Below are 27,841 nucleotides of genomic sequence, written 5' to 3' on the forward strand. Positions count from 1 at the left end.
CCAGCCCCCGCCGGGCGCCGCCTTCGGCTGCGTGAGGTGTGCTCCCGCTGGCTTCCGTGTTTTACCGTGGGGGCCGCGCTGCCTGCGGTGGAGCGAGACGCGTCTGCTGATGGGCTGTCTGGGAGCTTGGGGTCAATAAAGGAACGTGTCATAGCGGAGTGTGACAGTGAACCCGGCCTTTCCACCCCCGGGTGCCTCGCCCTGCCGTGTGCTGAATGCCTTCACTGGGGGTGCTGATTTGTACAGCTGTCCCAGCGCGGTGCGGCTGGGAATAGCGTACGGGTTTTGGAGGACAAACTGCCCACCAAGCACACCTGCTTTCAGTTCATTGTTTTTTTCCCAGGAGACAACCTCAAACTGTTGAGCTTTTCAGTGTTTTGAAAGGAGCAGCTGTGGATGCCCCATCCCTGGAAGTGTTCAAGGCCAGGCTGGATGAGGCTTTGAGCAACCTGGTCTAGTGGAAGGTGTCCCTGCCCATGGCAGGGGGGTTGGAACTAGATGGTCTTTAAGGTCCCTTCCAACTCAAATCATTCTCTGATTCTACAAAGAGACATGTATCAGAATAAGCGTTGCAGTGATTTAGTTTACAATTTCTAAATGTATTTTATCGACTGAATTATTTTCTCAGCTAAATACTTGTGTAAAAGGCAAGGTACTAATCCCTACATGGACACGTTTTGATGTCCGTATTCTTTGCTTCTGTGTTTAACTAGCGCAGACTGATACCAGGTCACTTATTTTTAGATGGAATACAATTTGGTTCACTTCTGGTGACGTTACAGTGCTGCTGCTCATCTGAAGGGATTCCGGCTGTGGAGAAAAGAGTGGGCCAGATCTGCTGAGAACAAGAATTCTCTTTAACTTCTTCACCCTGTGCTCAACTGTTTTAAGAAGAGGGCGTTAGTTTTCAGACATCAGTTAGAGTGTGTGTTGTTGAAATAATTCATTTACAAACTGTTACTTTTTCTCCTGGCAGTTAAATTTTTATGAAGCTTTATAAATTCCTAAAGGTTCATTAATATGTTTTTCTCTCTTTTTTTTTTGTGTGTGTGTGTTTGTTTTCTGGAACAGTAAAATTTTTAGAAGTTATTAAGCCATTCTGTGCGGTGTTACCTGAAATCCAGAAACCCGAAAGAAAAGTGAGTGCCACATTATGTTCTTACTTCTGTTGGTTCACAGATAAGAGAACATTGTGATATTCAATATAAATGTGGATGTATTACTATATTCCATGTATAAATATAATAGAACACAGCAATAAATGCAGGATGTGCCCTTTGGAGGAGAGGGAATTCCTGTTAAAAGATTGCCATGATGGTGAATTCTTTACAGCCTTCTAGAAAAGTCTCATGTCTAGACTAAGTTTAGTTTCAGCTCCATAGGACTTGATCTATTTTAATATACTAGAACTGAGTTTTCAGTCTTTTTTTTTCCCCCCCCGGATACCACTTGGCTTGGCGTAATGGTCACGGCTCTGGGCTTTGACCTGGCGTATGTGTTACCTTGAAGAGGCTTGCACTGCAGTTTATGAACCACAAATTCAGTTACTCCTTTCCCACAAGATACTTTCTACTCCTGTAGCTGTGATTCACCTTGATGAAGGGGGAAAGTGATCGGTGATGCAGTCCAGGTAATTGCTCCCTGTTCACCTTCTGGATGTGACACTTTTCTTTGTTCTGAACACAGAGAATGGAGTTATTTACGGCTGAGCTCTCCGCTTCCCTAGGCCTAGAAACTCCTTCCGTTTCTCGGCTCATTTCTAGATCAAAATTAGCTAATTTCTGCAGACCAGAGCAAGACCTGCCTTTTCAAAAAGAGAAACCCCGTTCTTCAGTTCCAAGACTCAAGCAAGCACCTAGGTGCCTTTGTTACCGGGGTGACAAAGGTTCTAATTGAGTAAGAAATTCACCTGATACTCATTGTCGTGACTGGCGTGACAACTCCGTAAGAGCTAAGTATTGATTTTCATGTTCTGACAAGGCAGTGCATCGCTGGGACGTGACCCATGCGAGAGAATCCTCTTTGGTTGATGAGAGGTTCCCGAAGGCTGGGACTGAGTGCAGAGGTGTTTGTGCCAGTAACCATAGCTGAGCCTGCTGGATTGAGTGGAGAAGATCCAGTAAAAGCTCCTCATTATTCCCCTCTGGAGTTGATTTTTTTAAAAGATTGGGATTTATCTCCCAATAAATGGAGCTCTTTACTCCACCTGTTTTTCCTTGTTCCTTTCCATCTTGGGATAGGTTTCCAAGCAAATCATTTAGGTCAGATGAAGGCATCTCCAGAGCCAGTTGGATGCACAAGATCTGGGTGGAAGGTACCCATCTTTGTTTCTGCAGCTGCGAACCTTAGTGCAGTCTCCTGGTGCTGGTTTACAGCACGTCTGTGATGAGTTGGTTACGTCCAACTAGTCTTGGTTGGGCAGAGGAAGCTGAGGCAGATCTACAGGTAGCGATGTTTCTGTAACGCTCATTGGCAGTTGCGATTTTTCTCTTCCTCCTCCCTTTCAGTTTGCCAGAGAGGAAGAGAGGCTTGATCTGTCTGTGTCCTCTATCAGCAGCTGAAGGATGCCCAGAGAGGTGCCAGGATTCCTGTCCTCTCTATCTGGGTCACTTTGTCTTCATTGCTATCTAGGTCGCTGTCTGGGCAATGACTGCCAGTCGCCAGCTCTGTACAAATTCGAGTTGAGAAGGTGATTTGGAACACGTTTCCTCGACTGAAGAGCCCTTTCACCACTTTAAGTTGCGTTCCTTGCCTGTGTGTAGTTTATCAAGTGACCTAGGTCGTTCTGTGTAGCTGCAATTCGTTGTCACTGTTTTCTCGGGGGCTGTCGCTGGCAGACGTCACTAGTAATGGTTTTAGTGGATTGGGTAAGACCATAGCAAGAAATGAAGACAACAACACAGAAAACGAAACCTATTTTCTTTACACCTGTATCGAAAGATGAAGTTTGGAGTCAGCTGGGCTCTCGTTGAATCACTTTGCCGTTGTTGTTGCTGAGGAAAATTGGCTTTTTCTGTTACCAGGGCGTGTTTGCTGTTGTTTTGTGGCCAGCTTGATGAACAGAAGCAGTTGCTACACTTGTAGTTAAAAGTAGGGGTTTGTATTTCCCTCATGTGCACAGAGGTTGCAAGTGGAACATGTAGTTCAGGACGCGGAGAAGCTAATGCTCAAGTCGCTTCGTTTTCACAGCTATTAAGAAAAACGTCAAAGGAATAAAATGTCCCAGTGAGTCTGCTCCAACGATGAAATGTCCCCGTGCTCGTTACCGCTTGCGGCTGGACTGTTTTGGTACTGGCCTCAATTATGCTGTTCCTGGCATGTGGATTTGGATGCCTCCTTTTTCTTTTTTTTTTTTCTTGTGTTTTGAATCATGGAGGCTGTTTTCCTTGTGAATAACTGTGATTTGGGTGACGCAGAATTTCTCTGATGCTCGTGCTCACACAGTTAGAGAGCGCCAGAGCAGAGGTAGAGCTTGAATGGTGCCTGGGAAGCTAGGGTTAGCTGGGGGCTGCAGGGAGAACTTGGTTAAGGGTTGTTCTTTTTCAAGTCTGTACTTAAAATCCGAATTGCAGAATTCGAACGGCGCTTGGTAAAGTGGGTCAGCGCTGCGTGAAGTCTACCACAAGATACGGTTTGAATTTATTTGCTGCTGTCACAATTTTTCTTTTTTTAAGTTTTGTACTGTAAGCATTTTCAGCAGCTGGCCTCTTGTAAAAGAGTGAGGCAGTATCAGTAAGTAAGTTAAATTACTGGGATTACTTTGTTTTCTGAGGAAGTGCATGATTTCACTTCCAAAGACACAGGCTACTTCTGGGTTTTCCTTTGCTCGAGGTGCTGCGCTGCTGCACTGGTTTGTAGTCTCTCACTTGTGGGTGCTCAGTGACTATAAGCCCAGGCACTAATCCTTTCTCCTGTTACTCCTCTACAGGCAGATTCAGTGGCTGGAGGCAGAAAGCTAGGATTTCTGTGCTCTCTCTGGCGTGGTAGTTCATGTCGCGTTCTAGTAGCTGCTGTACTCTTGCCTACAGTGACCACGGTTATCCTCATGTTTATGGTCCGTGGAGGAGAGGTGGGAACTTGAACGTAACACTGCATCTCAGCGCTCTCTGGGCTCTTCAAACGCATCTCTTTCTGTCTCATGCTTTGAGTAATCCTCTGGTTCAAACTTAAATCTTGTGGTTCTTCGCTTTTTGTACCTGGCACTGGTTAGAATTGCCTCAAATGTTTTGACCCTGAGATTGTCTTCGATGCGTAAGTGACTGATGATCGTTGACCTGACGTTCTTTCTGAAGTGATATATAATCTGCATCGATAAAAACATTTTGGAGGGAAAAAGAAGTCTTTAGAATTTATTTTGTGGTCTGCGAACATAATGGTGAACTTAAGCTTCTTCTAACACCCTTTGAAGAACTTAATTCCAAAGGTTTTAAATTGGTATCCAAAAGTTCTGGTTCTTCTGGTTTTTATTACTTGTTTTTACAGCAGTTACGTCTGTTTAAAAACTTTACAGTGCTTTAGTTTAATAACTTCCAGCCTTACAAAGCAGGGCCTCCGGTCTGTTGGAGCCTGGAGCACTAATCTCTGAAGATAAGGTTTTTTGCATTAAACTTTCATGTTTGTTATGGTGTGTCCATGTTTCCAGCCATACTATCGCTTTTCTGTAAATACTCACGGTGTTAGAACGCGACACACAAAATACACTTGACTCGCTGAATGTCGGCCACGCTGTCTGCCAGATTCCACGTACGTTTTTCCTTTGACGTGACACTCTCTCTAAAAACTGAAATCTTGTGAAAAGTCAGTTCTAATGAGAAGAGATGCCTTCTTGTTCAGCATCTTTGCATTTAATTCTGAATGGCACAGCATTTAGTACTAACGAGCGAGTAGGGGGAAGAATGTACAATGGAGACATTAATCTGTACAATGTGTTCTGTAGATCCAGTTCAGAGAGAAGGTGCTGTGGACGGCTATCACGCTCTTCATCTTCTTAGTATGCTGCCAGGTGGGTATTGATGCCTTCTGTGTTCCAGAAAATACGCATTCCATATGTATAAAATAGGATGCTGTAAGCGTGAGAAGTTCTTGTTCCTTGCTGACCTGACCGTTTCAGTCATGTATGCTTACGGTTAAGCATTTAAAGAAGCCTGATTCTCTGACATCGTCTTTATTACCGATTATACCAGTTTTCAGAAAGTAATGCTTTCCATTTAGCCCAAAATTCATCGTGTGTTTTCGTGTTTTATGAAGGGTTCTGTCAAATGATGATGCAGGCTGCAGGGTGAGCAGCCAAGCCAATTTCTCACGGTGTAGTCTAAGCGAACCGCACAGTGTTACGCATTCTTTACACTCTGTTGTAGCGGTAACAAGTGACCCCAAGTGCCTGCTTTTACCTGATTCCTCTTGAACAAGCTGACAGGTTGCAGAGACTGCAGACAAATGTTTCTGAGGTGTTGAAGCTGACACTGTCTTTTGGTGAATATGCCAACAACAGTGTTTAGCTAAAACCCCTCCAAACCACACGTCTTTGTAACCCTTTATGTGCTCTTTATTACTCACGGTTGCAGGAGCCCCTAGGACCTGTACTTGGCTTGTAAACGGGTGGTGTTTTCTTTGGTTGGGCTTTTTTAAACACTTGGGTGTTGCAGAAAGTAAGAATCCATGTATCACTTGATATATATTTTTTAGAACTTGCAGACCTTTTGGAAGATTTCAAATGAACCGTACGTCTTCAGAATCAGGCATTTTAGGTTATATTTATGAACGTACCCATTCCTGACTCCGGAGCAGTTGTTTAATAGTTGTTGTTTACAGCTCCAAAGGACTGTTGAATGGCAAAACCCCAGCTCCTGTATCTACGTTTTGGATGGAGGAGGCAGGGCTGGTACTAGAGCTAGAAGAACATGTACTTCCTCTGTGTCTCCTAGCTGCTGGATGTATGCCTATCTGAGATTTGAGTCTCTGCAAAAGAGGATAGTGGTTGGATAAGGAAATCGGTGCAGACCAGGGTTTTCAGGAATTAATCTGTAAGACTGCGTGCGTTTCTAGTCTGCTGGTTTTGTGGTTAAGAGTTTTGAAGAGCTCAAAATCCTTCAGTACTGACGTAGGGGATGTTGGAGGTTTTGTATAAACTTGGCTAACTTGCATGGTTCCACAGGGGATGTTTTAAAATACATTCCCAACTGCAGGATTTGAATACTTAAACTTGCTGGAGGAAGATGCTTACACCGTTGATGCTGTATCTTTAATTTGGACTGAAAAAAAATTCTGTTTAGGACTGTTTTTAAAAAAACAACAACAACAACAAAAAAAAAAACAAACTTGCTTTCTCCTGGCTTCTGGAAGATGTTTTGCTACAAGGGAAGGATTTTTTCTACAAATTTCCCTTGAATTTAAAAAAAAAAAAAAGCCAAAAGATTGTTGAAATGAGTCATGGAATATCATCTGATACCTTTGCCTGGTCTGCTAATGATTTGGGGGGCTAACCTGTTTAATTTATGCTTTTTCAGTTCTTCTGGGGAGTTGTAGTACTCCAAAATTGTGGATGTCAGGCATTTACGTGTTCAGCTTCAGCAATATGGCTTACTGACTCCTCCTGCCGGGGGTTTCTGCTTTTTCCTGTGGAAGGGTCTCAGTAACATAGTTCAGTCCTCTGAGTTGTACCCATGTTGGAGGATCGAAGTAGGTGGTGTCGGTATGTCTGTTGTTGTATGCTCTGGTTTAAGCAAAAAAAGAGTTGGAATAAACAATATTAAGCAGTGGGACAGTTGAATCGTTACACGTTAAGATACTTGGATTGATGCAAGCTGTCTCTGTATATCTGCTTAATGCCGCTGTGTGCCCTGACAGATACCTTTGTTTGGAATCATGTCGTCAGACTCCGCGGATCCGTTCTATTGGATGCGAGTCATTCTGGCGTCAAACAGAGGTGAGCGGCTTATTCTCTGTTTTGTAGCAGTATAAACAGACCAGGAGAGAAGCGGTTGGCTCTTACATTTCGTACAGCCCAGGTGTCACGTTGAACCGCCTTGTGAAGGGCGTAACACAGACGTAATTACAGCTGAGTGGTACTTGAGGAGTACTTCATCTCGGCTGTGGGGCTTCACTTGGACGTGCAGATGAAATTAAGCTCGATACTCAGGCTTTGGGATGATTCTGTTTTGAATTGTAGAGCATGTATGGGACAGGACATCTTCGGCCCCACCACGCAGGAACAGCACTGATGTGCAGTGTGAGAGTGTTGACTAGAAAATCCCTTACGAGTGCGAGTTGGTTATGCCTCCTAATATTTTGGCAACGTTATGGGTGAGTAATTTTATAGGTGGGAAAGGCACGGGCAGAGATGACGAGGCTTACAGTTTAGCAAGTGGATCCCAACCCATTGTGTAAGAAGACTTACAAGTAATGCTAGAAGTTTAAAACTTAAGATGACCTGGCATGGCTGGCTCTAAACGAGGGCACTGACCTCATCTAACCTCATCTGTCCTGTGATGAAGGGCTGTGAGAACTGGGCTTGTTCAGCCTGGAGAAGAGAAGGCTCCGGGGGGCCCTTATAGCACCTTCCAGTACCTGAAGGGGCTACAAGGAAGCTGGGGGGGACTTTTTACAAGGGCCTGTAGTGACAGGACGAGGGGTAATGGGTTTAAATTGAAAGTGGGGAGGTTTAGATTAGATATCAGGAAGAAGTTCTTCCTGGAGAGGGTGGTGAGGCACTGGAACAGGTTGCCCAGAGAAGCTGTGGATGCTCCATCCCTGGAAGTGTTCAAGGCCAGGCTGGATGAGGCTTGGAGCAACCTGGTCTAGTGGAAGGTGTCCCTGCCCATGGCAGGGAGGTTGGAACTGGATGATCTTTAAGGTCCCTTCCAACCCAAACCATTCTGTGATTCTATGATCTGTGTCTTGGAAAACTGGCTGGAAGGGAGAAAATCAGTGGAACCCTGTAACGTGAAGGTACAAATTATTTAAGAATGGCAAATTTTGTCACACCAGTGAAGATAATAAAGTGAATAAGTTACCTCTTTCAACCTGTACTGCAGAATTTGCATATAAAATTCTCACTAGCAGCATGTGATCCGAAATACGCTGTCCACTGCCCAGGCAGAAGGGTAACAGTGGCCAAGAAAAGGCTAGAGAGACTCTGACAGCAATGAAGCAGCCGTGGGAAAGGTCATTTTTGCCAAAATGAACTGAGTAGATGTCATTGGAGGACGTGAGGTAAAGGCCAAAGTTGCTGAGCTCCTGCTTTTCGGCCTGTTGGAGCAATGGAGATTTCCTGAGAGAGGACATAGTATTGAACACATTACCGAACAGTGTGCAGGCTCCGGGATGCAAGCACGAAGGAACCACGTTGCAACAATGACTTTAATGCTTTCACGTTCTACATCTTAGTAGCAGGGAAAACAAAACCGAACCAACAAACCCACTGTGCTTACAATGTTTAAGAATCAGAGCTGAAATGAGGACTGTGGTGGGCAGAAATTAAAAGAAGGCTGCAGATAATCAGGGAGGAGCTCCAACCCCGCTGTTAAAGTCAAATTACTTGTTAAAGGCTCTTCGGGAAATTGAGGTATTGAGGGATAAAAGGGAAGCCCCAGTGTCTTAAGAACTGCTTGAAAAGATCAGAGATGTCTGTAAGGTGCCACAAATTGAATGTTGCAGGCAGTTTAATCTGCCGTGCCACACAGGATGTAGTGGAACTAAAACAACATGCAGGAGAAGGCACCAAGGAGAACGTGAGGTAGATACTGATCTATAGAAAGAGATCCTACAAAAATGGAGGATTCTTTGCCATGAAATCTGCATATCCCAAATGTCTCCTAAGTCTTCACCTCTGGAAAACAGTGGCCAAGGAATGGGTAGTCACTTTTTCCTCGTACTGTGAGAGGGAAGGGGCAGCCAGTGGTACTGTTAACCAGCACGTGTAACTCGCAGTTCCTGAATAAATTACGGTACACGTTGCCAGAAGCAGTTTCTGAGTAAAGGACTGATATGTGGGAAAAGGGAAATAGGGAATGGTACTTCCCCCAGAGGGGGCCCCCTCTCAGAGGGGAGGTGTGAGGATAGCGAAGCTCTAGGCTGATCAGGCCCAGATTTACTGTTTCTGCTTCTTTTCATCTTCCATGTCACCCTACGGATCGTGTGTCCCCTCTCACTGACTCTTGCTGAGCCTTCACAGGTCTGCAGAGGCTACGTAGTTTATCAGGGATTTTCTTCGTAATTTTCTGCGAGAACACTGCTGTCCTACACGTGAGAGCAGAGTTACACCTCGGTGTGGAGAACGGAAAAGAACCGTAAGCTCGGTGATTCCAGCGGCTTGTCAGCCGCCGTGGATCTGCAGCATCTTCCTTGTGGTCTTCGAAATTCGACTTCTGGAAAATGGGCCAGTTGAAGGTCGGACAGAGTAAACAACCAGGGACAAGACGCTTTCCAGCAAAAGGTTCCTTGGTACAATACACCCGAAAGTCATGCTCCGGTGCGCACTGACCTTCAGCGTCAGCATGGTCTCACAGAAATGTTTGAAGAGAAGAGCTACGTAGGTTTTCACACTGCCTTCAAAGTTAGGGATTTGGACACAGCAGCCCTCTTTTGTGAGGAGATAATGGTCTTTTTGATCATACCTGTACTGGAATCTACATATTTGAAGTGTTACAAAAACATGGTCCTCATGGGTCAGAAACCTTTCACCAGACCCAATACCCTCAGGGAATAATTCTTTAGGATTTAGGAGACATGCCTGAATGGCAATTGTATTAATTTTTCTTCCTGTTCAGGTACTTTGATGGAATTAGGTATCTCACCCATTGTGACATCTGGTTTGATCATGCAGCTGCTGGCTGGAGCGAAGATCATTGAAGTTGGTGATACTCCAAAAGACAGAGCCTTGTTCAATGGAGCTCAGAAACGTAAGCACTGTTCCATTGAAAACCAACAGGCGCGTTTTTATTCTTGGGAAAGCAGCCTGCCTAAGTGCTGCTAGATCCGAGATTTCTTTGGTAGGTGGTCTCAGCGGCGTTTTTTAAAGGATTGGCTTTCTCTCTTCTTTTAGTATTTGGGATGATTATTACCATTGGGCAAGCCATTGTGTATGTTATGACTGGAATGTATGGAGATACTGCTGAAATGGGCGCTGGAATTTGTCTTCTTATTATAATTCAGGTTTGTAATGAGCTAATTTGTGTGTAACTGAGGCTGGTTAGATCCAGTATAGCCAGAAGAAAAAATCTTCCTGTGTCTGGTTGCCTTTTATTTATTTTTACTGCCTTAAAGCATCATCCTTTTTCTGTCTATATATGAGAAACTCTAAATACTACATAAAAGAGGAGAACGTTGGGGTAGTTATCAAAGAGAGGAGTGGCTGTTTGAGGCAAAACACAGGAAATGGGGGACTTTGAAAGCAATAGCTGCTCTTCAGTACGAGGCAGGACTTCCCACTCAAGGGCACAGATACAGCTCTGAGACATTATCCCATAGAGCAAAGCAGTAAATAACAAAGTGCTTACTGAGCGATCTGTTTGCTAGTGTCAGTGTGGAAAAGTCAGAGAGATCGCTGGCAGGTGAGGTGTGTGGGCATTTGTACGTGAGAGGGCAAAAATACTGCACCAACAATACTTAGATGAAAACCTCAGTGATCACTCTCCAGCATGCTGAAAATACTGAAGCGGGGGATTAATGCATAATTCTTGACTTGGTTTATTCTTGTTTCTGCTTAGTCTTGTCTCTTTTCCCACAGCTGTTTGTTGCTGGTTTGATTGTGTTGCTCTTGGATGAGTTGCTACAAAAAGGTTATGGCTTGGGGTCTGGTATCTCCCTGTTCATTGCTACCAATATCTGTGAAACCATCGTCTGGAAGGCTTTTAGCCCCACCACCATCAACACCGGCAGAGGTACGTGCGCTACGACGATTCGTTATCGCCTCTGTCGGTGGTGTATCCTCTGCAGACTGTCAGATGTTGGTCGGGTGGGCGTTACAGGAACTGGTTTAACGTGTGCCCGTTAGCTCCTGAGCTTGGTTGACACGGAAGATGAAAGTGTTGGCTGATGCAGGTGAAGATGAATAACCTACAGTCTGGCTTTTGCTGATTTGAATTGCAGTAGTTAGAATGGGACCTGAAGGCCCTTGACTGAAGAGTTTTGGGTTTCCAAACCGGAATAGTCTTGGTTTAGCATCCTTTAGTCCATAGAAATAGAAAAGATAAGAAATTCTGCATGTTCAGAGTTGTTTGTGGCTGTAGGAAACTTTTACAGCTGGAGCCTCCAAGTTACTTTAAGCGGGTCAGTTGTTCAGGGACTGCCGTCTCCTCATTCCTTGGCCGGTCTCTGACTGGTTGTCCTGAGCCCTTGGGAATAGCAGGTGAAGGTACGGCCTCTTGGCATCAAGAAGTTGACTAGTATGATGCGTATGTTTGGAATCCCGAGCCACCTCTTTAGTTTGCTTTTGTTGTCACCTGATTCCCAGTAGTTCTGTCCGTTGCATTTTTTTTTTACTGCTTTACTAAAGCTATTTTTCACCTCATTCATTATTTCTTCCTTCCAATCATTCTCCTGCCCCCAGAAAAGAGTATTCTTCATGTATGTGACTTGGTGTCTGGGGTTTTTTTAACCAGGAATAATGTTCAGTAGATCATTCTACATTCTGTAAGCTCAAGCAGAACCCTGTATTGTGCTATATTTGTTGTAAGAGGATTTATGTCCTATTGGGTCTGATTTTATATGTGTAATTTTAAATTTTTCAGAAAGAAGATACTGGTTTTTTTAAATGTTTTTAATGTACAATCTAAAATTCCCTTTGCTTTTTTGCTTCCTGCAGGAACAGAGTTTGAGGGGGCTGTGATTGCATTATTTCATCTTCTGGCTACACGAACTGACAAAGTCCGGGCTTTGCGGGAGGCTTTTTACCGGCAGAATTTGCCCAATCTCATGAATCTGATTGCTACAGTATTTGTATTTGCCGTTGTCATATATTTTCAGGTAAAATGAGAAATTCCTCACAGTAGCTGTGCAACTGCAGAGGTAGAGTGCGTGAGCCCAAGGCTCTGCAGTCACTGGGGGAGAAGCAGAAGTTAAACTTGAGCAGCTGGATATCTTAGCTGGGAGCGAAAAATGGGTTTATTTCAGTAACACACCTCGGTGGCAGTGCAGCCGTTAAATCGTACAGCCAGGCGCACGTGTGCCCAGGCAGTGGTGGAGTCCCACGTTCACACTGGACATCAGGAAGAAGTTCTTCCCGGAGTGGGTGGGGAGGCACTGGAACAGGTTGCCCAGAGAAGCTGTGGATGCTCCATTCCTGGAAGTGTTCAAGGCCAGGCTGGATGAGGCTTGGAGCAACCTGGTCTAGTGGAAGGTGTCCCTGCCCATGGCAGGGGGGTTGGAACTGGATGATCTTTAAGGTCCTTTCCAACCCGAACCCTTCTGTGATCCATTAAACACTGTTTTTTACTAAAAATGGATTCTGGAACAGCGGTGGCTGTATCACACAAATAATACACTTGCTATCCATAGTTGACTTCATGGAATACCTTTGGGCAGAGCTACAGAACCTTGTGTCTGCAGGGTGTGCAGGCTACCGATTTGCTCCGGGAAACTACCATCTAATTAAATCATCACTTCCTGGGTTTTCCCTAATTTTACTGAAACACTTAGCTAGTATTTGGTTTTAAATAGAAGTATTCACTAAAATGGACATTAAGGAGATAAATATGGTGATTTTTTTCCTTTTTCTGTGTGTGTGTGTATAAAATGTGATTATTTGCTTTTTTGAGCTGTTGAGGCAGCATGCTGACAAAAAAAACAAACCCAAAACCAATCTTGTGTCTGCTGAGATGGGAGCCTGGCCCAGAAAACAGAAGGCTGGGCTTACGACGCACAAGCCTGCTGTTAACTGGCTCGTTCAGTTAAAAGCCATTAAGGGCTTCTCTCAAACCCTGCTCTGTGAAGCTTTCACAGAGTTTCACTGAGCAGAGGGGAGAAGTTTGTGTGAGAAGAATGTCGTGCAGCCAAGCAGTGACATTACAAATCCTCACAATTCGTCACGCAGACTGTAGCAGAAAGCCTTTGCGTTTGACTCCCTCAGGCCTTGCGCTCCGTGTCTAGCAAGAACTGCACTGCCCGGACCAGCTGTAGGTGTGCTGGGCCCGCCCGCGGCCTCGGAAATAAACTGCTGCACTTGTCTTCTTCCCCGCAGGGATTTCGTGTGGATTTACCGATCAAGTCTGCACGATACCGTGGACAGTACAGTAGCTATCCCATCAAGCTCTTCTACACCTCCAACATCCCCATCATTCTGCAGTCCGCCTTGGTTTCGAACCTCTATGTCATTTCCCAGATGCTGTCGGTTCGGTTCAGTGGCAACTTCCTGGTGAACTTACTGGGCCAGTGGGCAGTAAGTCCCGTACCGCTTTTACTGCATGAAACGATCCGCGCGCGTTACTTCATTGTGGAATGCTGCTGTGCAACCCCCAGAAAACTGAAATACCTACCTGTAAACGTGTATGAAAGCAGTTTTTAACACTGAACTGGGATTCCTCTGGAAGTACGGGATAGGAATGCGAGAGATTCGTGAGAAACAACTAACTGCCTTTTTCTCCCCTTCCCATAGGATGTCAGTGGCGGTGGTCCTGCTCGCTCTTACCCTGTTGGTGGCCTGTGCTACTACCTGTCCCCTCCGGAATCCATGGGTGCAATATTTGAGGATCCCGTCCATGTAATAGTGTATATAATATTTATGCTGGGATCCTGCGCCTTCTTCTCAAAGACGTGGATTGAGGTGTCTGGCTCCTCGGCGAAAGATGTAGGTGTTCTGATAAAGGTGGCGAGGTGTTTTCCACCACTGCCTCTAATTTCACGCTGTCTGCTTCCCAACTCCTCGCGCACTCCTCTGCCTAAACACCAGGTGGTTTCGTAACGTTACGGTTTTTGCAGGTCGCCAAGCAACTCAAAGAGCAGCAAATGGTGATGAGAGGCCACAGGGACACTTCCATGGTTCACGAGCTTAACAGGTGAGGAGAGGCTGGCTTCCAGCCGTGCTGCTGTGCTGCGTGGGTGGGAGTGCTGGGAAGGGGTCAGCTAGTGCACACATTCCTGGAAAAAGCCGAGACCCGTTTCCACTGCAAATGCCAAGGTTGTTCCCATTCCACTGCTGCCTTTCCCAGTAAGGCAGAAGGTGTTTGTAGTGGGAAGTAGGAGATTAACCTGTAGTGTCTTTTGTTGCAGCAGTATGATGAGGGAATTTGGGTTGAATCTCTTCCATGTTTGTAAAAGGAAGATACCTTGATCTTTACGGGTGTTTAATTTACCATTACTGAGCTAGGGTGACACCACGAGAGCTGTGTGGAAAGGTAGATTTACCCCTGCATATTTAAATCAAAGCAGTTATTCTTGGTCCTGTGGAGGTTACATAGAACGTACAGACTCCTCGAGTCCAGAGGAGGCCACAAAGATGCTCCGAGGGCTGGAGCCCCTCTGCTATGGGGACAGGCTGAGAGAGTTGGCCTTGTTCAGCCTGGAGAAGAGAAGGCTCCGGGGAGACCTTATAGCCCCTTCCAGTACCTGAAGGGGCTACAAGGAAGCTGGGGGGGACTTTTTACCAGGGCCTGTAGTGACAGGACAAGGGGGAACGGGGTTAAATTGAAAGTGGGGAGGTTTAGATTGGATATCAGGAAGAAGTTCTTCCTGGAGAGGGTGGTGAGGCACTGGGACAGGTTGCCCAGAGAAGCTGTGGATGCCCCATCCCTGGAAGTGTTCAAGGCCAGGCTGGATGAGGCTTGGAGCAACCTGGTCTAGTGGAAGGTGTCCCTGCCCATGGCAGGGGGGTTGGAACTGGATGATCTTTAAGGTCCCTTCCAACCCAAACGATTCCATGATTCTATGACATCAAACTGTTACACTTGTAATGGGAAAGCTCTGCCAGCATTCCATGGCTCCCGCAGCTTTCCGATCGATGAATACTTCGAGTTTCTACTCTGTGCCAATACAGAAACAGGAAGAGGTGCTGGCAGAGTTCTGTTTGCAATGCTGGTTCGAGTCGGTGGTTTTAGTCGTAGATGTCTTGTTGGAATCCTCGGATGAAAAGTCACGATGATGTCCTCCTCCTTTTTCCATTGGTACAGGTACATCCCCACAGCGGCTGCGTTCGGTGGTTTGTGCATTGGTGCCCTTTCAGTACTGGCTGACTTCCTAGGAGCCATTGGGTCCGGCACTGGCATTCTGCTTGCCGTCACTATTATTTATCAGTATTTTGAAATATTTGTAAAAGAACAGGCTGAAGTGGGAGGAGTAGGTGCATTATTTTTTTAGATGTCCAAATATTTCATGGTTCGCGTGAAAGGGAAAGTATTTTGACAACATGCGTCATTTAGTCCAACAATGCTCTTTTCTTTTTACTTGTTTTCAAGTGCTGCGTGTCCCACTGCTGTGATGGGCCTCGAGCAATGCCTGTGTGCAGCGTCAGTACCGGCTGCCTTAAGAGTAAAGTTTACATGATCTCGTTTCAGTATTATCTAGTGTTGCCTGTAATGCTGGAAACCAATTCATCCACCTTGCTGTCGGAACACTACAGTGAGATGGTAAAACGTATCAGTTTGAGAGCGGTAAACGTTTTTGCACACAGCATTAAATTGATTTCCCTGTCCTTCATAGGAAAAACTACAGTCAAGTCTGAGTTGAGATTGCCACGTGCCAGTGCTGACAAAATTCAATTGTAGCCTGTATTTTACGTTAATTTTCTATACTTTTTTAACTTTCCCCATCATTGAACTCAGCGCTCCGTATTCCTTTGCGGTGTCTCCACCTGGGCGCCCTTCTCTGCACTAAGGGTGACCAGGCAAACATTTTACCGGCGACTGATACTCATCTCACCTGTGAGCTGGTTGTGGTGGATTTGCTGCCTCGCAGGGCCCCGGGGCGTCGCTGCTTCCTGCCCTGGGCCTCCTGCGTGACGGCAGGGCTGCCGCTGTCGTGCTGGCGAGGCAGCCCAGTAGTTTTGTTTGAACATGTTCTCGTGAAAACCGTGCCACTGAAACTTCACGTCCTCTTTGCTTCTGTGAGTCTGAAGAACAAGGCCCGGTCCCTGCAGCAGTGTTCTTAGAAGGAAAGGGGGAGGAACGAGATGTTCCTGCAGAAAACTTAGTGACGTTGTCGCGCTTTGGAGCGACGGTGTAACAACTGTAAACGTTAGACAATAAACTTATTTAATTAAGCTCTCTCCCTTGTCTTCTCTGCGCGAGGTGTAATTCACGTCAGTTTTTGATCATTTCTCACGTGCTTTGTTAGTGGGGCAGGTCTGGAAAGCTCCCTTTTTCCTCTCTGTCCTTTCTAGAATATAATTCTCATCAGTTGTTAGCAGCCTTAATTAAAACACCACCCTGGAGATTCCTCTCCTCAAAACTATTGAGCTCTTCTGCTCAGCTGTGATCGATGACTTTTCCCTTTTGATTTCCCACTTTGATCTCTTCTGTCTTCTCTCACACTTGGCAGAAACTGCGTTTTTTTGTGGCAGTAAGAAAACCTTTTATGCTTCGTTTCTGAGCAAGGCAAATCTTCTAATTACGCATGCTCAGCCGAATTTATTTCAGGGGCAAGTCTTCAGTATTAGCATGTTTATGATGACCCTTCGATCCCAACCTTTAAGTTGTTTAATTAGCAGCAGTCGACCCTGCGCAGATATGGGTGGTTTGGCAAAAGATTTCCTTTGAAGCGATCAGACTGAGCTGAGGGGTGTGGGTGTGTGCCAGGGAGAGGGAGAACCGCAAGGCTGGGTACCTCGTGTACCCCGGACTCCCACCCTTTGCTTTGCACCAGCGGGCAGTTTGTGCTGCCATCATCATCGCTGGCATTATTTTCTCAGATCAAACAAACCAACTTTTTCTGTCCAGACAGTTTAGTTAGGGCTGGGAGAAGGAAGCGGCATGTTCCGGTCTAAATCATGAGAGGAAGCCCCTGGAAGTGCAGTTTCAGACACCGCAGCCAGAGCAGGCACACCACGTCCCTGGGCAGCTGCCGCCGCTCCGATGGCAGAAAACGACCTGCAGTAACCCTGGTTGCATGCGAGAGGAGTTACAACACCAACTGCAGGTACCAGAGCGTCTTTGTTACCCGGAAACATTAGGTGCCGTGCTGAATATAGCGAGAGATGAGCCATTCTGAAAATCAGCAGTGTTTTTATTGCGATTATTCTGTCAAGGCTTGATAGACTGAGCAGTTAGAAGAAATGCTTTCTGTCAGTTACATAATTCCAGATAAAAACATCAGAATCATACCTACAAATGCTTTGTTTTTGCTCTACAAGTAAACAAAGGCCCCTTATTGCAACAAGAGCTAGACATCTAAGCCATCCGAACAGGGCAGTTTTCCACTAGATTTCTCATCATCTAGTTTTAGAACTTCATAAAAGGAACTTGGAGCGGTTTCTCTGCTGCACGCTTCAGGGCCAGGGCGTAAGTATAAACCCTGGCGTCCACTGCAATGTGTTCTTCTGCTATGAGTTCTGCAAGGAAAACCAAGTATGAGATGCCGCTGGAACTTCTCTGCCTAAGTACAAGTCCTTCACTACAAGGAAGATGGGTAGCGTTCCAGATCCAAATTCCTATCGCTAACTCTGTCACCTGGCCACGTCTCTCACAGCTTTTAGTTTAATAGACAGTATGGCAGGATGAGAAATGCCACGAGGAGCTGTAAGGAGAGAAGCTAAGGGTTTCCTGAAGCTCACATCAGTGCACTGAATGCATGCCGCAGTTGAGACAAGAACACTTTAATAATTAAATAATGATACTGATAATACTGACCATACTAATCATACAAACCATACTACTACTAATATATAGTGAAAATACTACTACTAGTAATAATACATAATGAAAATAATGGGAAAAACCCCCCAATGAGACAACTGCTCGCCACTTGGCAGCTGATGCCCAGCCAGTCCCTGAGCAGTGAGGGCCAGAGCCCAAGGGCAAGCCCCCCGGCCTGCTCCCCCCAACTTATACTGAACAGGATGTGCCCTGTGGCATGAAATGTCCCTCTGGTCAGTCTGAGTCAGCTGTCCTGGCTGTGTCTCCTCCCAGCTTCTTGTGGAGAAGCTGGAACACAGGTGCAATGAGAGAAACTGAAAGTTTCCTTCACTTACCATAAACACTGTTTGGCAACAACTAAAGCCATTAGTGTATTGTCAGTATCCTCAGCACAACTCCAAAACACAGCCTCACCCCAGCTACCGTGAGAAGAACTAACTCTTGTCCCGACTGAACCAGCACCATGTGTCAGACAGCCCTTACCATCGATTCTTTGCAGTAGGTCATTCTTTGGAAGTGAAATAACTTCCACAAATTCTAGGGGAGAAGAGAAAAAAAAATTATTCACCTGTAATTTAGTGACCAGCAGAGGAAGTTTCCCTCAGTGCCCTGTGCCTTACATCTTGGAAGGGGAAGCAACGTGGCTAAATGCCGGTCACCACCCAAAAGCTGTCAGCCTTCACACACCAGAAAACGGGTGATTAACTGGGGGAAGGCAGCTACTGGGGGCATTAAAAACAGGTTTGGGAGAATGAAACTAGAAAAGAACTGGGAAAAACATAGTGTGGCTGACAGCAATGGAGGGTAAGAAGCCTTAAAGGAGACCGTCTCCCTCCCGAGAATGGAGAACATGCTGTTGAAGGGGACTTTGGCTCGTACTGGTACAGGAATGGGTTGTAGATGCATTAGGAGGCCAAAACAGCACAAAGACCATGTTTGTTCTTGATGAATTTGTGTTGACTTACACCTCCCCTGTCCACCTGAACTGGTTCTCTCTGGGGCCTGATCCACGGCCGTTGTGGATTCAGCAATTTGGATTTCCTGAGAGCCTGGTGCGATAGGGGCAACCCTTGAAGACAACTGGTGCAATCATGTCCCACGGGAATGTTCAGGTCTAGGCCAAAGCCAACCTCATGCATGTCTGGTTAGGGTCAGGAGATGAACCAAGCCCAAAATAAAAACCAGTTTTAACTGACATTTTCTAAGTCAGCCTTGCCACGCGAGGATCACTCCTTACTGTCGCTGTGAGCACAGCTACGGAACGTACCTCCGTCATCTGCAAGGGGAAAAAAAAAAAAGCAGTATGTTAAGAATTGTGAAATACACTTGAGTTTACAACTAAAAAGCACTTTGGTAGCTGACTGATGGTGAGTGATGCTGTAGTTACTTCCAGGGTCAAGGTACAGCTAAGAGGAATATCCAGGCTCCCAAGTGCTTATGGCCCTCACTGAAGTTTGGCACCTACGTTTCTCAGTCTGGGTGTGCCAACACTTCACATCCTGCAGGATATGTCTGAGGGACGTGCAGCACCTGCATCAGCTGGGACAGAAGGGATGCAGTGGTAGGGGTAGTGCTTTTAAAGCCATTGTTACCTTCTCAGAATTTTCAGATAAATGGTACAAAACTCACCGAGTTTTTGCTTAGGTCTTGTATTCTCGGCCTCATCTCCGTTAATGGTGACGCTCACGATGTGTGTTGTGCTGTTTGACAAACCTGGGTCCAAGCAGAGAGCTGCCAACAGGCACGTGTAGAGGTTAGTTTTCCAAAAGCAGCAGTCAGGCACCTTGACATTCTAACAAAAGCTTTCACAGAAGCATATCCAGTACAATAGCAGAACATACATTTGGCATACGTTCATGCTGTGAGAGTTGTGAGAAGTTTGTTTTCATGTGTTCCTAAAAGTAATGTTTCTCCAACTCGGCTCGTGTACAGATTCCTTCTAGGACTTGTTCTCAGCAGCTCAGTTTGCTTTCTGTTCCACAGACTGAAGATTAAACTGTAACCTATAAATCCCTCAGAGACTTCCTCAGCCTATTAAACCCTTAATTTTGCCATCACCTGTCTCCACCTCAGTCCCTGGCGTGCAGTTGTACCTGATAACCAAGAGCCAGGTCTCAGCTGGGATGACATTTATCTGAAATGGTATGTAAGCTGCAGCTGTTTTTTCTACCTAAGTTCATGGATGTTGCACATTAAGTCCAGCAATTTAGACCTTTGTACTAAAATGCCAAATCACAGCTTGAATAATTGGGTTTTGTGTAATGGAACTTAATTAACAACAACGTTTTCCTCTATGGACATCAAACTGTTACTTTAGTCGTGTATGTTAAACAGGAGTTCAGCAAGTGACTCGTCACGGCAAGCCACGGCATGCTACTCTGCTCATCCACACAGACTTTTCTGCAAGCTTTTTCCTCTGGTTTACAGCATTTCGCATGCGTAAGACACAGAATTAGCTTTGGGTGGGAAAAATTAAAAAAAAAAGGCAAAGACCTGGAGTACATTCCACAACTTCCCCCTTGTACCCAGTTTCTTCCTCCAGCTCTCGCAGTGCGGCGCTTTCTGCAGTCTCATTTTCCTCAATGAGGCCTGTGAGAGAAGTAGTACACCAGAACGATTAAGAAGTTAGCACCTAAGCACAATGCCCATCCCGAGATTCCAGCTTTACGGAAGAGGTGAAACACCCCCACTACCCTATTTTTTACAGAGGGACAAACTGAGGTGTCAGGAAGGATTCCAGTGCCAGGATTCATCATGCTGCTGCCCGTGTCTTCAACGGATTACTACGGAAGCATGCTGCCTTCCCAGAAGGTGGCATTAATATTCTCAGGAGGGAAAGGAGCCAAATGCTTTGACTCTTAGAGAAAGGAGAAGTGGAGGGAAATGCAATATTCTGCTACCAGAGTATGGTGCAAAATGCCTCCGCCCTGCTAAAATGGGCAATGTTAATTTTGCATTCATTACCACACTGTTTTTGAGTAGCACACTGAGCTAGAGACCACCATGGTTTTCCAATTAGAGCTGCTTTGTTAGACCTGACGCTCCAATCACATATAAACAAACTTAACGCTCGTCTTCCCATGACTCATCTTAATGTTTCAGGCACTTACCTGCAGGAAATTCCAAGCAATAGCTGTTAATTGGAGGCCTGAACTGTTTCACTAGGACGATGCAGTCATAGTGGAGAGTTCTCTGTAGTACCGCGATCACTGCTACACCTACGAGCAGTGATGGAAGACATGAGTACACAGTATGTCGGAACAGCAGAAAGCAAGTATTTAGTGCTAGGCCTGGAAAGGAGCCCAAGGACAGTTACTCCAAGCATTAAAATAAAAAACATTTAGATGCCTGCTGCAGACTCCTGAACTATGAACTTCAGCTCCTTGTATCATGTGTAGTAAGAGAGAAAAAGCCTACAATGGGATCTTCAAAGTACCCCAGCAAACAAGAGGCACACATACTAAGCAAGACCGAGCCTTAGCACGCCAGTACCTAGGGAAGGGCTCTCTCGCCCACAGAGAAGCCCACACACACTCCTTTCACGGCTATATCATGCCCCTCTTTTGCCCAAGAGAGCCGTATCCCTCTCCCCTGACAGCAGACCCAATTCACCAGTCTGTGAGCTACTCTGTATCAGGGCATCCATCACATCTCTGAAATTACTCCATTGTTCCAAAGGGAATGCAATGATGCTGGGAAAACACTCCTAACGGTAAGGTTTGGAGTCTTCAGCCCTTAAGTCAGCATTTCATTAGCACAGGCTTGCATAGCAAGCTCTGCTGAGCTCTTTAATTCACATCCTCACTCGTTCAGAAACGGCTCGGCTGTAAGTCTGAACTGTGAGTTTATCAGAACTTCCACAGGAAAAAATGCAAACAAGACGTCTTACCATCAGCTGAAACCCCCTTTTTGTTGCCAGTACGTTTTACAGTTTCCCAAGTTCTGTTTAACAAAAAGAACAAATGAATACATTAAAAGGAGCAACATCCATTTTATTTGTAAGTTGTCTTCTCTTGCTCCTGTCATTTAAAAGCAAAGTATGCCATCACACAGTGAGGCCCCGTGGGAAAGCAGCTGCCCTTGGGCAAGCTCTCTCATGTACTGGCACTATGAAATGTCTGCGGTATAATTGTCTCTTGCCTGCTTAAAGGAGGGAGAGAGAAAATAGTTAATTAATGACTGTTTACGATCCCTAAAAATAAAAGGAAGACATAAATAGTTGTCACGGAACACACAGGTCTTATAAAAGTGATTCTGGAGGAGTGCAAAATAAAGCAATTTTTATATAAAACATGTTGGATCTTGAAAGACAGTTCTGTAACAAGACGACGTGCATGCTCTTTTATCTTGCTTTTGTGTGAGGCTTACAGTGCAAGCTTCTGAGAACTCCCAGCTCAGGTGCTTGGGCACACGAGGAGCACACAGGCAAGAATGACCAAAGCTACTCTCTCAAAATAAGCAATAGGATGAGTAAAACCACAAAATCCACCAGCAATACAAATCCTTTCACAAAAGCTCCCATCTTTGCTATTTTTCCCAAGGACACTTCGCTGGGAGGCTCTAGGGACAGCAATCAGTACAGAATGTAATACGTTAAGGGAGGCAAGTGAAGCCACATGTCAGCATAGACACAAAATGCCCAGGCGTGGTAACATACAAGAGGACAGTAACTTGTCAGTGGCATGCAAGATCCACGCCATCAGCAGGGAGAAAGGAGCCCTTAATGAGGAACCAGAAAAGCCACAGGCTGGGCTCTCTGATCATCACAGTCGAGTTGCACAGCTCGAACCCGCCTCTGCACAGCGTCTCTACAAGGGATGGGAGATCCAAGGTAAGCCAGGGTCCAATGTGCCCCAAAGGGTTTAGGAGCCAAATGCAATCCCTCGTGCTACCACATCTGCCAGAGTAAGATTTTCTTCTCTGAACAGTACAAACTATGAAAGAATTGCACAATGAACAGAGCTCATCTGCTGAGTAAGAGGTTCGTAATGCTCATAGTCTCTAGCCTGGGGCTAGTCCGTACAGTTGGGGATGTTAAAGCAGTCTGAAATGCCAGAGAGGCAGTTACCTGGTTTTACCAAAGGGATCAGTGTAAGTTGTTTCTTCAAGCTTCAACCATTTTCTTTCTACAATTACCTAAAATAAAGAATTCTTTGTTAAATACATTGTAAGATTAATCCCAAAGATATATGGGGGCTAAGGGGAGAAACAACACAACTAATTCTGGATTCTTTTGAAGACGAAATCTAAGCATCAGAATACATGCAGGAACATGCAACTACATTCCTGTAGCTATTACAGAAAAAAAACCCCCACATTTACTCCGAATTCTTGAACAGGATTAGAAAATAAGCCCAGTAACTTAGTCTTACGTGACTTTTACAACCAAGTTTCAATGAATTCAATGGGATTTTACATCCTAGAAAGTCCTCATCTTTTTAGATGAGGTTTTGCAAAGGTCATGTTTCAGCTGAGGAAGGACAACATGTGACTGGTCTGCACAGACTTCAGCCACGCTGGTGATTATGGGTGCCCACTTATCAGAGAGCGTGGGCTCATAGCTAAGCACACAAGACTGAAACCCAAACTATTCTGAAACTTGTCTTGCCAGGATCTCAGACCATGGCCTTGTGTGACCACTGTTTTCTGCACCTGCGAGCAGTGATACACACCTGCCCTTTTAGGATTTCTGAGAGCTGCTGAGTGAGTGCTTGGCATTAACATTATTAGAAAATGTCTTTTCTGAGCTAAATGAGTTTATTTGCCCTGGGATGTTTCCTCATCTTTTATGTAATTCCTTTGAAAGCAAAAAACCCCTTGGTATTAGCCTAGCCGTTTACTTCTTTTAATGTAACCTGTATTTTAAGCTGTGCTAAATGTATAGGCAGACAAGAAGTCTGCATCAAGTTGGCCATAGGTCTGACCACAGAAATGAGAAGTAACCTGTAAGAGGAACAAATCATTTCCTGCTGTCTAATGAGACACACTGCTGACAGCAATGGAGCAAGCATAAGCAAGGGAAAAAGAGGATCTGGGAAAAAAAAAAAACAAAACCACAAATTTAAGTAGTAGCAAAGGATTTGGGGAAAAAAAAAAACCCACAACATTAAGTGGTAGCAAAGGATGAAGTCTGAGAGGTCAGTCATGTGACTGGCACACTGCAATCCTCTAGTGAAGGACAAGGAGCAAACAGGGCTTGTGTGGCCACGTAGCGACCTGAGAGATTCACCAACTGAAAAAAGAACAGAGAGAAATGCAATGTAGCACATGATGCAGCTGTAACTAGAGTACAGACGCACAGCACAGCATCAGCTGGAGGCAGAAGGCAAATCAGAAGTGATTCAGGTGTCCAGTAAATTATTACTGAGCTGGATGAACTCATGGAATTCTTAAAATGTGTTCTTCAGAACAATTATTTTGATATGCAATTCAAAGAATAGCACTGCTGTGGCTGTAAATGCAGCTGCACATATTTTACATGTAGGAGTTGTGCATTTATTTTGGAAAGTATAATATTACCACGTAACAGGAATGGGAAAAGGAGAACTACATGTTCTCAGGAGCTTTCTAATGGCTTCATTGCCCCAGAAACAGCAGGAAAGGAGATGAAGTCTATTATGGTCATTATAGGTACAAGAAGTAATTCCGTTTGGAAGCATTCAAATATATTTTAAATAGCTTCACATTCACTCCTAAATCACTGCAGAACTAGAGTACGGGAAGATCCAAGAGAGGAATAGATGAAAATTAAGTCCCATTTGTTGTCCAAGAAGAGGAATACATATATTTCAGTTACGTAAATGCAGCCAAATGTTTTCTGCAAATTAATTTTTTTAAACACTGCAGAGAACACAAAGGACTAGATTATTGATCGTGGTCCCATACTGCTGCAGCATTTGACAGAACTGACAGATCATTACCTCTGTCACCAAGTCATCGTCTGCTAGGCAGAAAGGAGAAAATGGCTGAAATCAGATCCCCATCCCAGGAATCTGAGAGGGAAAAGACATCCCTAGTCTGTAAGAAATTAGACCTATCCAAGCTCCAAAAAGACAAACCTCCCCCCCCCCCAAACCAAGTAGGTTTTATGTGTCCAAAACAAACAACGTTAAACAGTGTCTTGGTTTTAATCATCTATTCATAAGTACAGCTTTTGGCCTCCACAGCCATGCAACAATAATTAAAAAGTGCTATAGGACAAGTAGCATATTTGCAATGGCAGCGTCCCACAATCCTCTGAAGTTCGGTGGAACACTTGCTGCTGACAGCCTACAGGAGAGGCAACTGAAAGTTGCCAGGTTTCCCCAGAAGAAAAAGAGAATGTTGTTCACCCACCTTGCTGGGTGCACAATCAGGACCCGCAGAAGCTGTCCCAGAAGCGTAACCTGTGCTTTGCTAAATCCCCTACCGAGGGCCTAAGGACACTTCGCAAGATGTGTTGCACTTACCATCCTCACTTTTAGAAGAAGTTATTTTTATTGCTTATCTTTGCTGGGCGAATATCATCTGCTTTTGCTTATCACCACCTGACTGTGGGTTCCCACAAACAGGAAGAAGAAAATAAGATCAGCCGCTACTATCAGAGAAGAAGATGTTCCAACATCAGACTACGTAGTGACTGAAGAGTTACAGAACCACTTTTAATATAATGGCTACTGGCAGAAAAACAGTAAATACTTTCCTGTACTAATCCCACCAAAATGACTGAAAAAACTAAATAGCTTAAAATATGGAAGATCCAATTACAAGCTTCCAACAACACCAGAGAGTACAATATTCCAAAGGAGAAGAACTCAGAGGCATTATGGAAAAAAAAAAAAGACATAATGAAAACGGTACCTGCAAAAACACAGGTCTTAATAGAAACCCAAAAAAATTACAAAAACGAAACCCTTCATGCTTGAGAAATATTCGTATTACAAAAAATAGCCAAGGGTAAAAGCCATAAATAGATCCCAACAATGTGCGTCTCTCCTTTCCTGTAAAAGCTTTGTACCTTGAAACCTAAAGAAATGAGAAGACCATTCATTCCAAGGAAAGAACACTGGATAGAAGAAACTACATCTGTGTTACAACAACAGCGTGACTGTTGCCAAACCTGCCTTTAGCACCAAAAATTAACTGTTAAGAATTCACTTGAAAGAGAACAGAAACAATACAGGCAGTTTAAATTAGGGTGAAAGTGCTCCTAATAAGCACCCAGAAGTACCTCCAAATTCCTCCCTCAGGACTTGATTATTTTCTCATTCTGTACAGATGTGAGCACAATATTAAAAAAAAAAAAATCTTACTACCTCCTTACTCATGTCTTTAGAACAGCAATTATCTAAATTGAAACCCTTTCAGAAAGCATCAAAGAAGGTACAATCCTAAATGTTAAGGCAGCTCTTAGTGGATCATCACGTTAAAGGAATGGAAAACAAAACTGAGTTTCATGATCCACCGATCTGTGCAGTCTCAGAGGTAACTGCATTATTTCTGAACATGGAAACCAGCCCGAACAGACAATAGAAAAACCAGCTGCAAAATCCAGAGAAAAACAGCAGCTTAAAATAACGCAACACTCCAGATTTCTCTCTCCCCACTGATGACTTGTATGATTATTTCAACAAGGGGAAGTGCCACCTTTTTAGGCTGTCTGACCATCACGAAGAATTGTTTTATCTAGAATATTTTAAAACCAGATTTTACAAACATACCGCATCCATAGCCTTTCTTACTCTGCACTCTCAAACATTCCCATCAGTCTCAAATAGTTGTTATTTAACAATAAAACCTGCCAAACCCAAGCATGTCATACCTCTTCTTTAAGGACGAATTGTCTAGCAGTTTTTGGAACTTCTGTGGATGTCTCAGCTGCCATTTTCAGGAATGTCAGGCTTTCCCCCTCCTGCGCAAAGTCCAGATTACTATGAAACAGAGTCAATATTTGCTTTCAGAGTAAAGTTAAAAGGTTCATTTCTGCATATAAATTAACAAATAAAACTCACTGGAGAAAGTGAGGGACACGTGATGGCAAATGCAGTTCACATTTCTAGCTCCACACGATGGTTTTCAGAGTCAAATAATTCAAAGGAGAAGCGGAAGTTTGGGTCAAATCCTTGACTTATAATGGTTGTAATAGTCCTACCAGTGCCGAGTAGCTACGCTGACTGAAGACTCTCTGCTTAACTACTCAAAGGTCAGGCACACAGAGACATAAAATTGATCCATTTCAGTGAAATGTTTCATTCTGATCTGGGTGAAGTGCTCTGTCAACACAGCGTTACCACAACAGGACTATGCACTCCACTGTGAAACTGAGAAAAAACCTTCTACCAAAAGGACTTCAGTGGTAAAAATTGTCTGCTATTGAGTAAACACGTAAATGACTTAATCCTTCCCCCAAAAAACAAGGTTGAAAAGTCACCCATGTGCTGCAAGTCTACGTGGCACGTGAAGTCAGCATGATCAAGGCATGTCAGTCTCTCCCACTGGGAATGATGTGGCTAACACCATGCAAAAGGCAGCTGAATATACGCCCAAACCAAGGCCCTGCACCTGCAGCTCAGTGCCTCAGACGGCATTCTAATGCTCCCCAGGAAGATGAGATTGTCCACTCTCTCCAGTTCTAGCTGGACACAGCAGTTCTAGCTGCACACCAGGCAGCAGGAAAACACAACGCATGAGAGATTCACCATTAGTCCCCTCTCTCGCTGCAGAGCAACGGGGCACTTTCAGAAACTCTTGTTCCAAGGAAGCTCATCTCCGATATTAAGTTGTAATACTGAAGTCCTGAAAATCAGCATGAATCATAAGCAAAAAGAGAGTGAAAAGAAGCAAACCAGTCCAAACACCAGGAGGGATGACCTCTATCATTCTCAGCATTGATGGTCATAAACTTTCCATAAAGTCAACAGGAATCTTTCTGTAAAAAAGTCCTCCCCCAGCTTCCTTGTAGCCCCTTCAGGTATAACAAAAGAGTAGACAGTGAACCATATCCTCGCTGCACTTTTCTTTCTTTTTTATCAGGCTGAATAAGTCTTCCTCTTATAGTCTCCCCTTCCTGGAAATCCTGTTCC

General features: G+C 44.7%; 2 protein-coding genes across 2 annotated transcripts; one reads left to right on the plus strand and one right to left on the minus strand.

Moving 5' to 3' along the window:
* Positions 1-1,061: 1,061 nt before the first annotated feature.
* Positions 1,062-15,482, plus strand: SEC61A2 (Sec61 alpha 2 subunit (S. cerevisiae); the record flags this gene model as incomplete). The annotated part of the gene is made up of 11 exons (XM_010161150.1): positions 1,062-1,139; positions 4,937-5,002; positions 6,847-6,925; positions 9,768-9,899; positions 10,043-10,152; positions 10,727-10,880; positions 11,804-11,964; positions 13,178-13,375; positions 13,592-13,783; positions 13,915-13,991; positions 15,102-15,482. Coding segments are annotated over 11 exons (1,434 nt in total), but the record flags the coding sequence as incomplete, so codon positions are not given.
* Positions 15,483-17,133: 1,651 nt separating this feature from the next.
* Positions 17,134-26,684, minus strand: NUDT5 (nudix (nucleoside diphosphate linked moiety X)-type motif 5). The gene is made up of 9 exons (XM_010161149.1): positions 26,581-26,684; positions 22,849-22,916; positions 21,670-21,722; positions 20,891-20,998; positions 20,274-20,369; positions 19,410-19,511; positions 19,048-19,056; positions 18,264-18,317; positions 17,134-17,476 (listed from the first exon to the last, which is right to left on the minus strand). The coding sequence occupies exons 1-9, from the start codon at positions 26,641-26,643 to the stop codon at positions 17,367-17,369; spliced, it is 663 nt and encodes a 220-aa protein (XP_010159451.1). The 5' UTR covers positions 26,644-26,684; the 3' UTR covers positions 17,134-17,366.
* Between the last annotated feature and the right edge of the window lie 1,157 nt (positions 26,685-27,841).

The sequence above is a fragment of the Eurypyga helias genome, unplaced genomic scaffold (genome assembly GCF_000690775.1).
Source record: "Eurypyga helias isolate BGI_N326 unplaced genomic scaffold, ASM69077v1 scaffold15931, whole genome shotgun sequence".
In the NCBI taxonomy this organism is placed as follows: domain Eukaryota; kingdom Metazoa; phylum Chordata; class Aves; order Eurypygiformes; family Eurypygidae; genus Eurypyga; species Eurypyga helias.

Coding starts and splice junctions, on each gene's coding strand:
- NUDT5 (XM_010161149.1), bottom strand. CDS start 26,643: ATGGCAGCTGAGACATCCACAGAAGTTCCAAAAACTGCTAGACAATTC. Junction 21,723..22,848: donor GATCCCTTTGGTAAAACCAG/GTAACTGCCTCT, acceptor TTTGTTAAACAG/AACTTGGGAAACTGTAAAAC. Junction 20,370..20,890: donor TTGCTTGGAATTTCCTGCAG/GTAAGTGCCTGA, acceptor CTTCTCTCACAG/GCCTCATTGAGGAAAATGAG.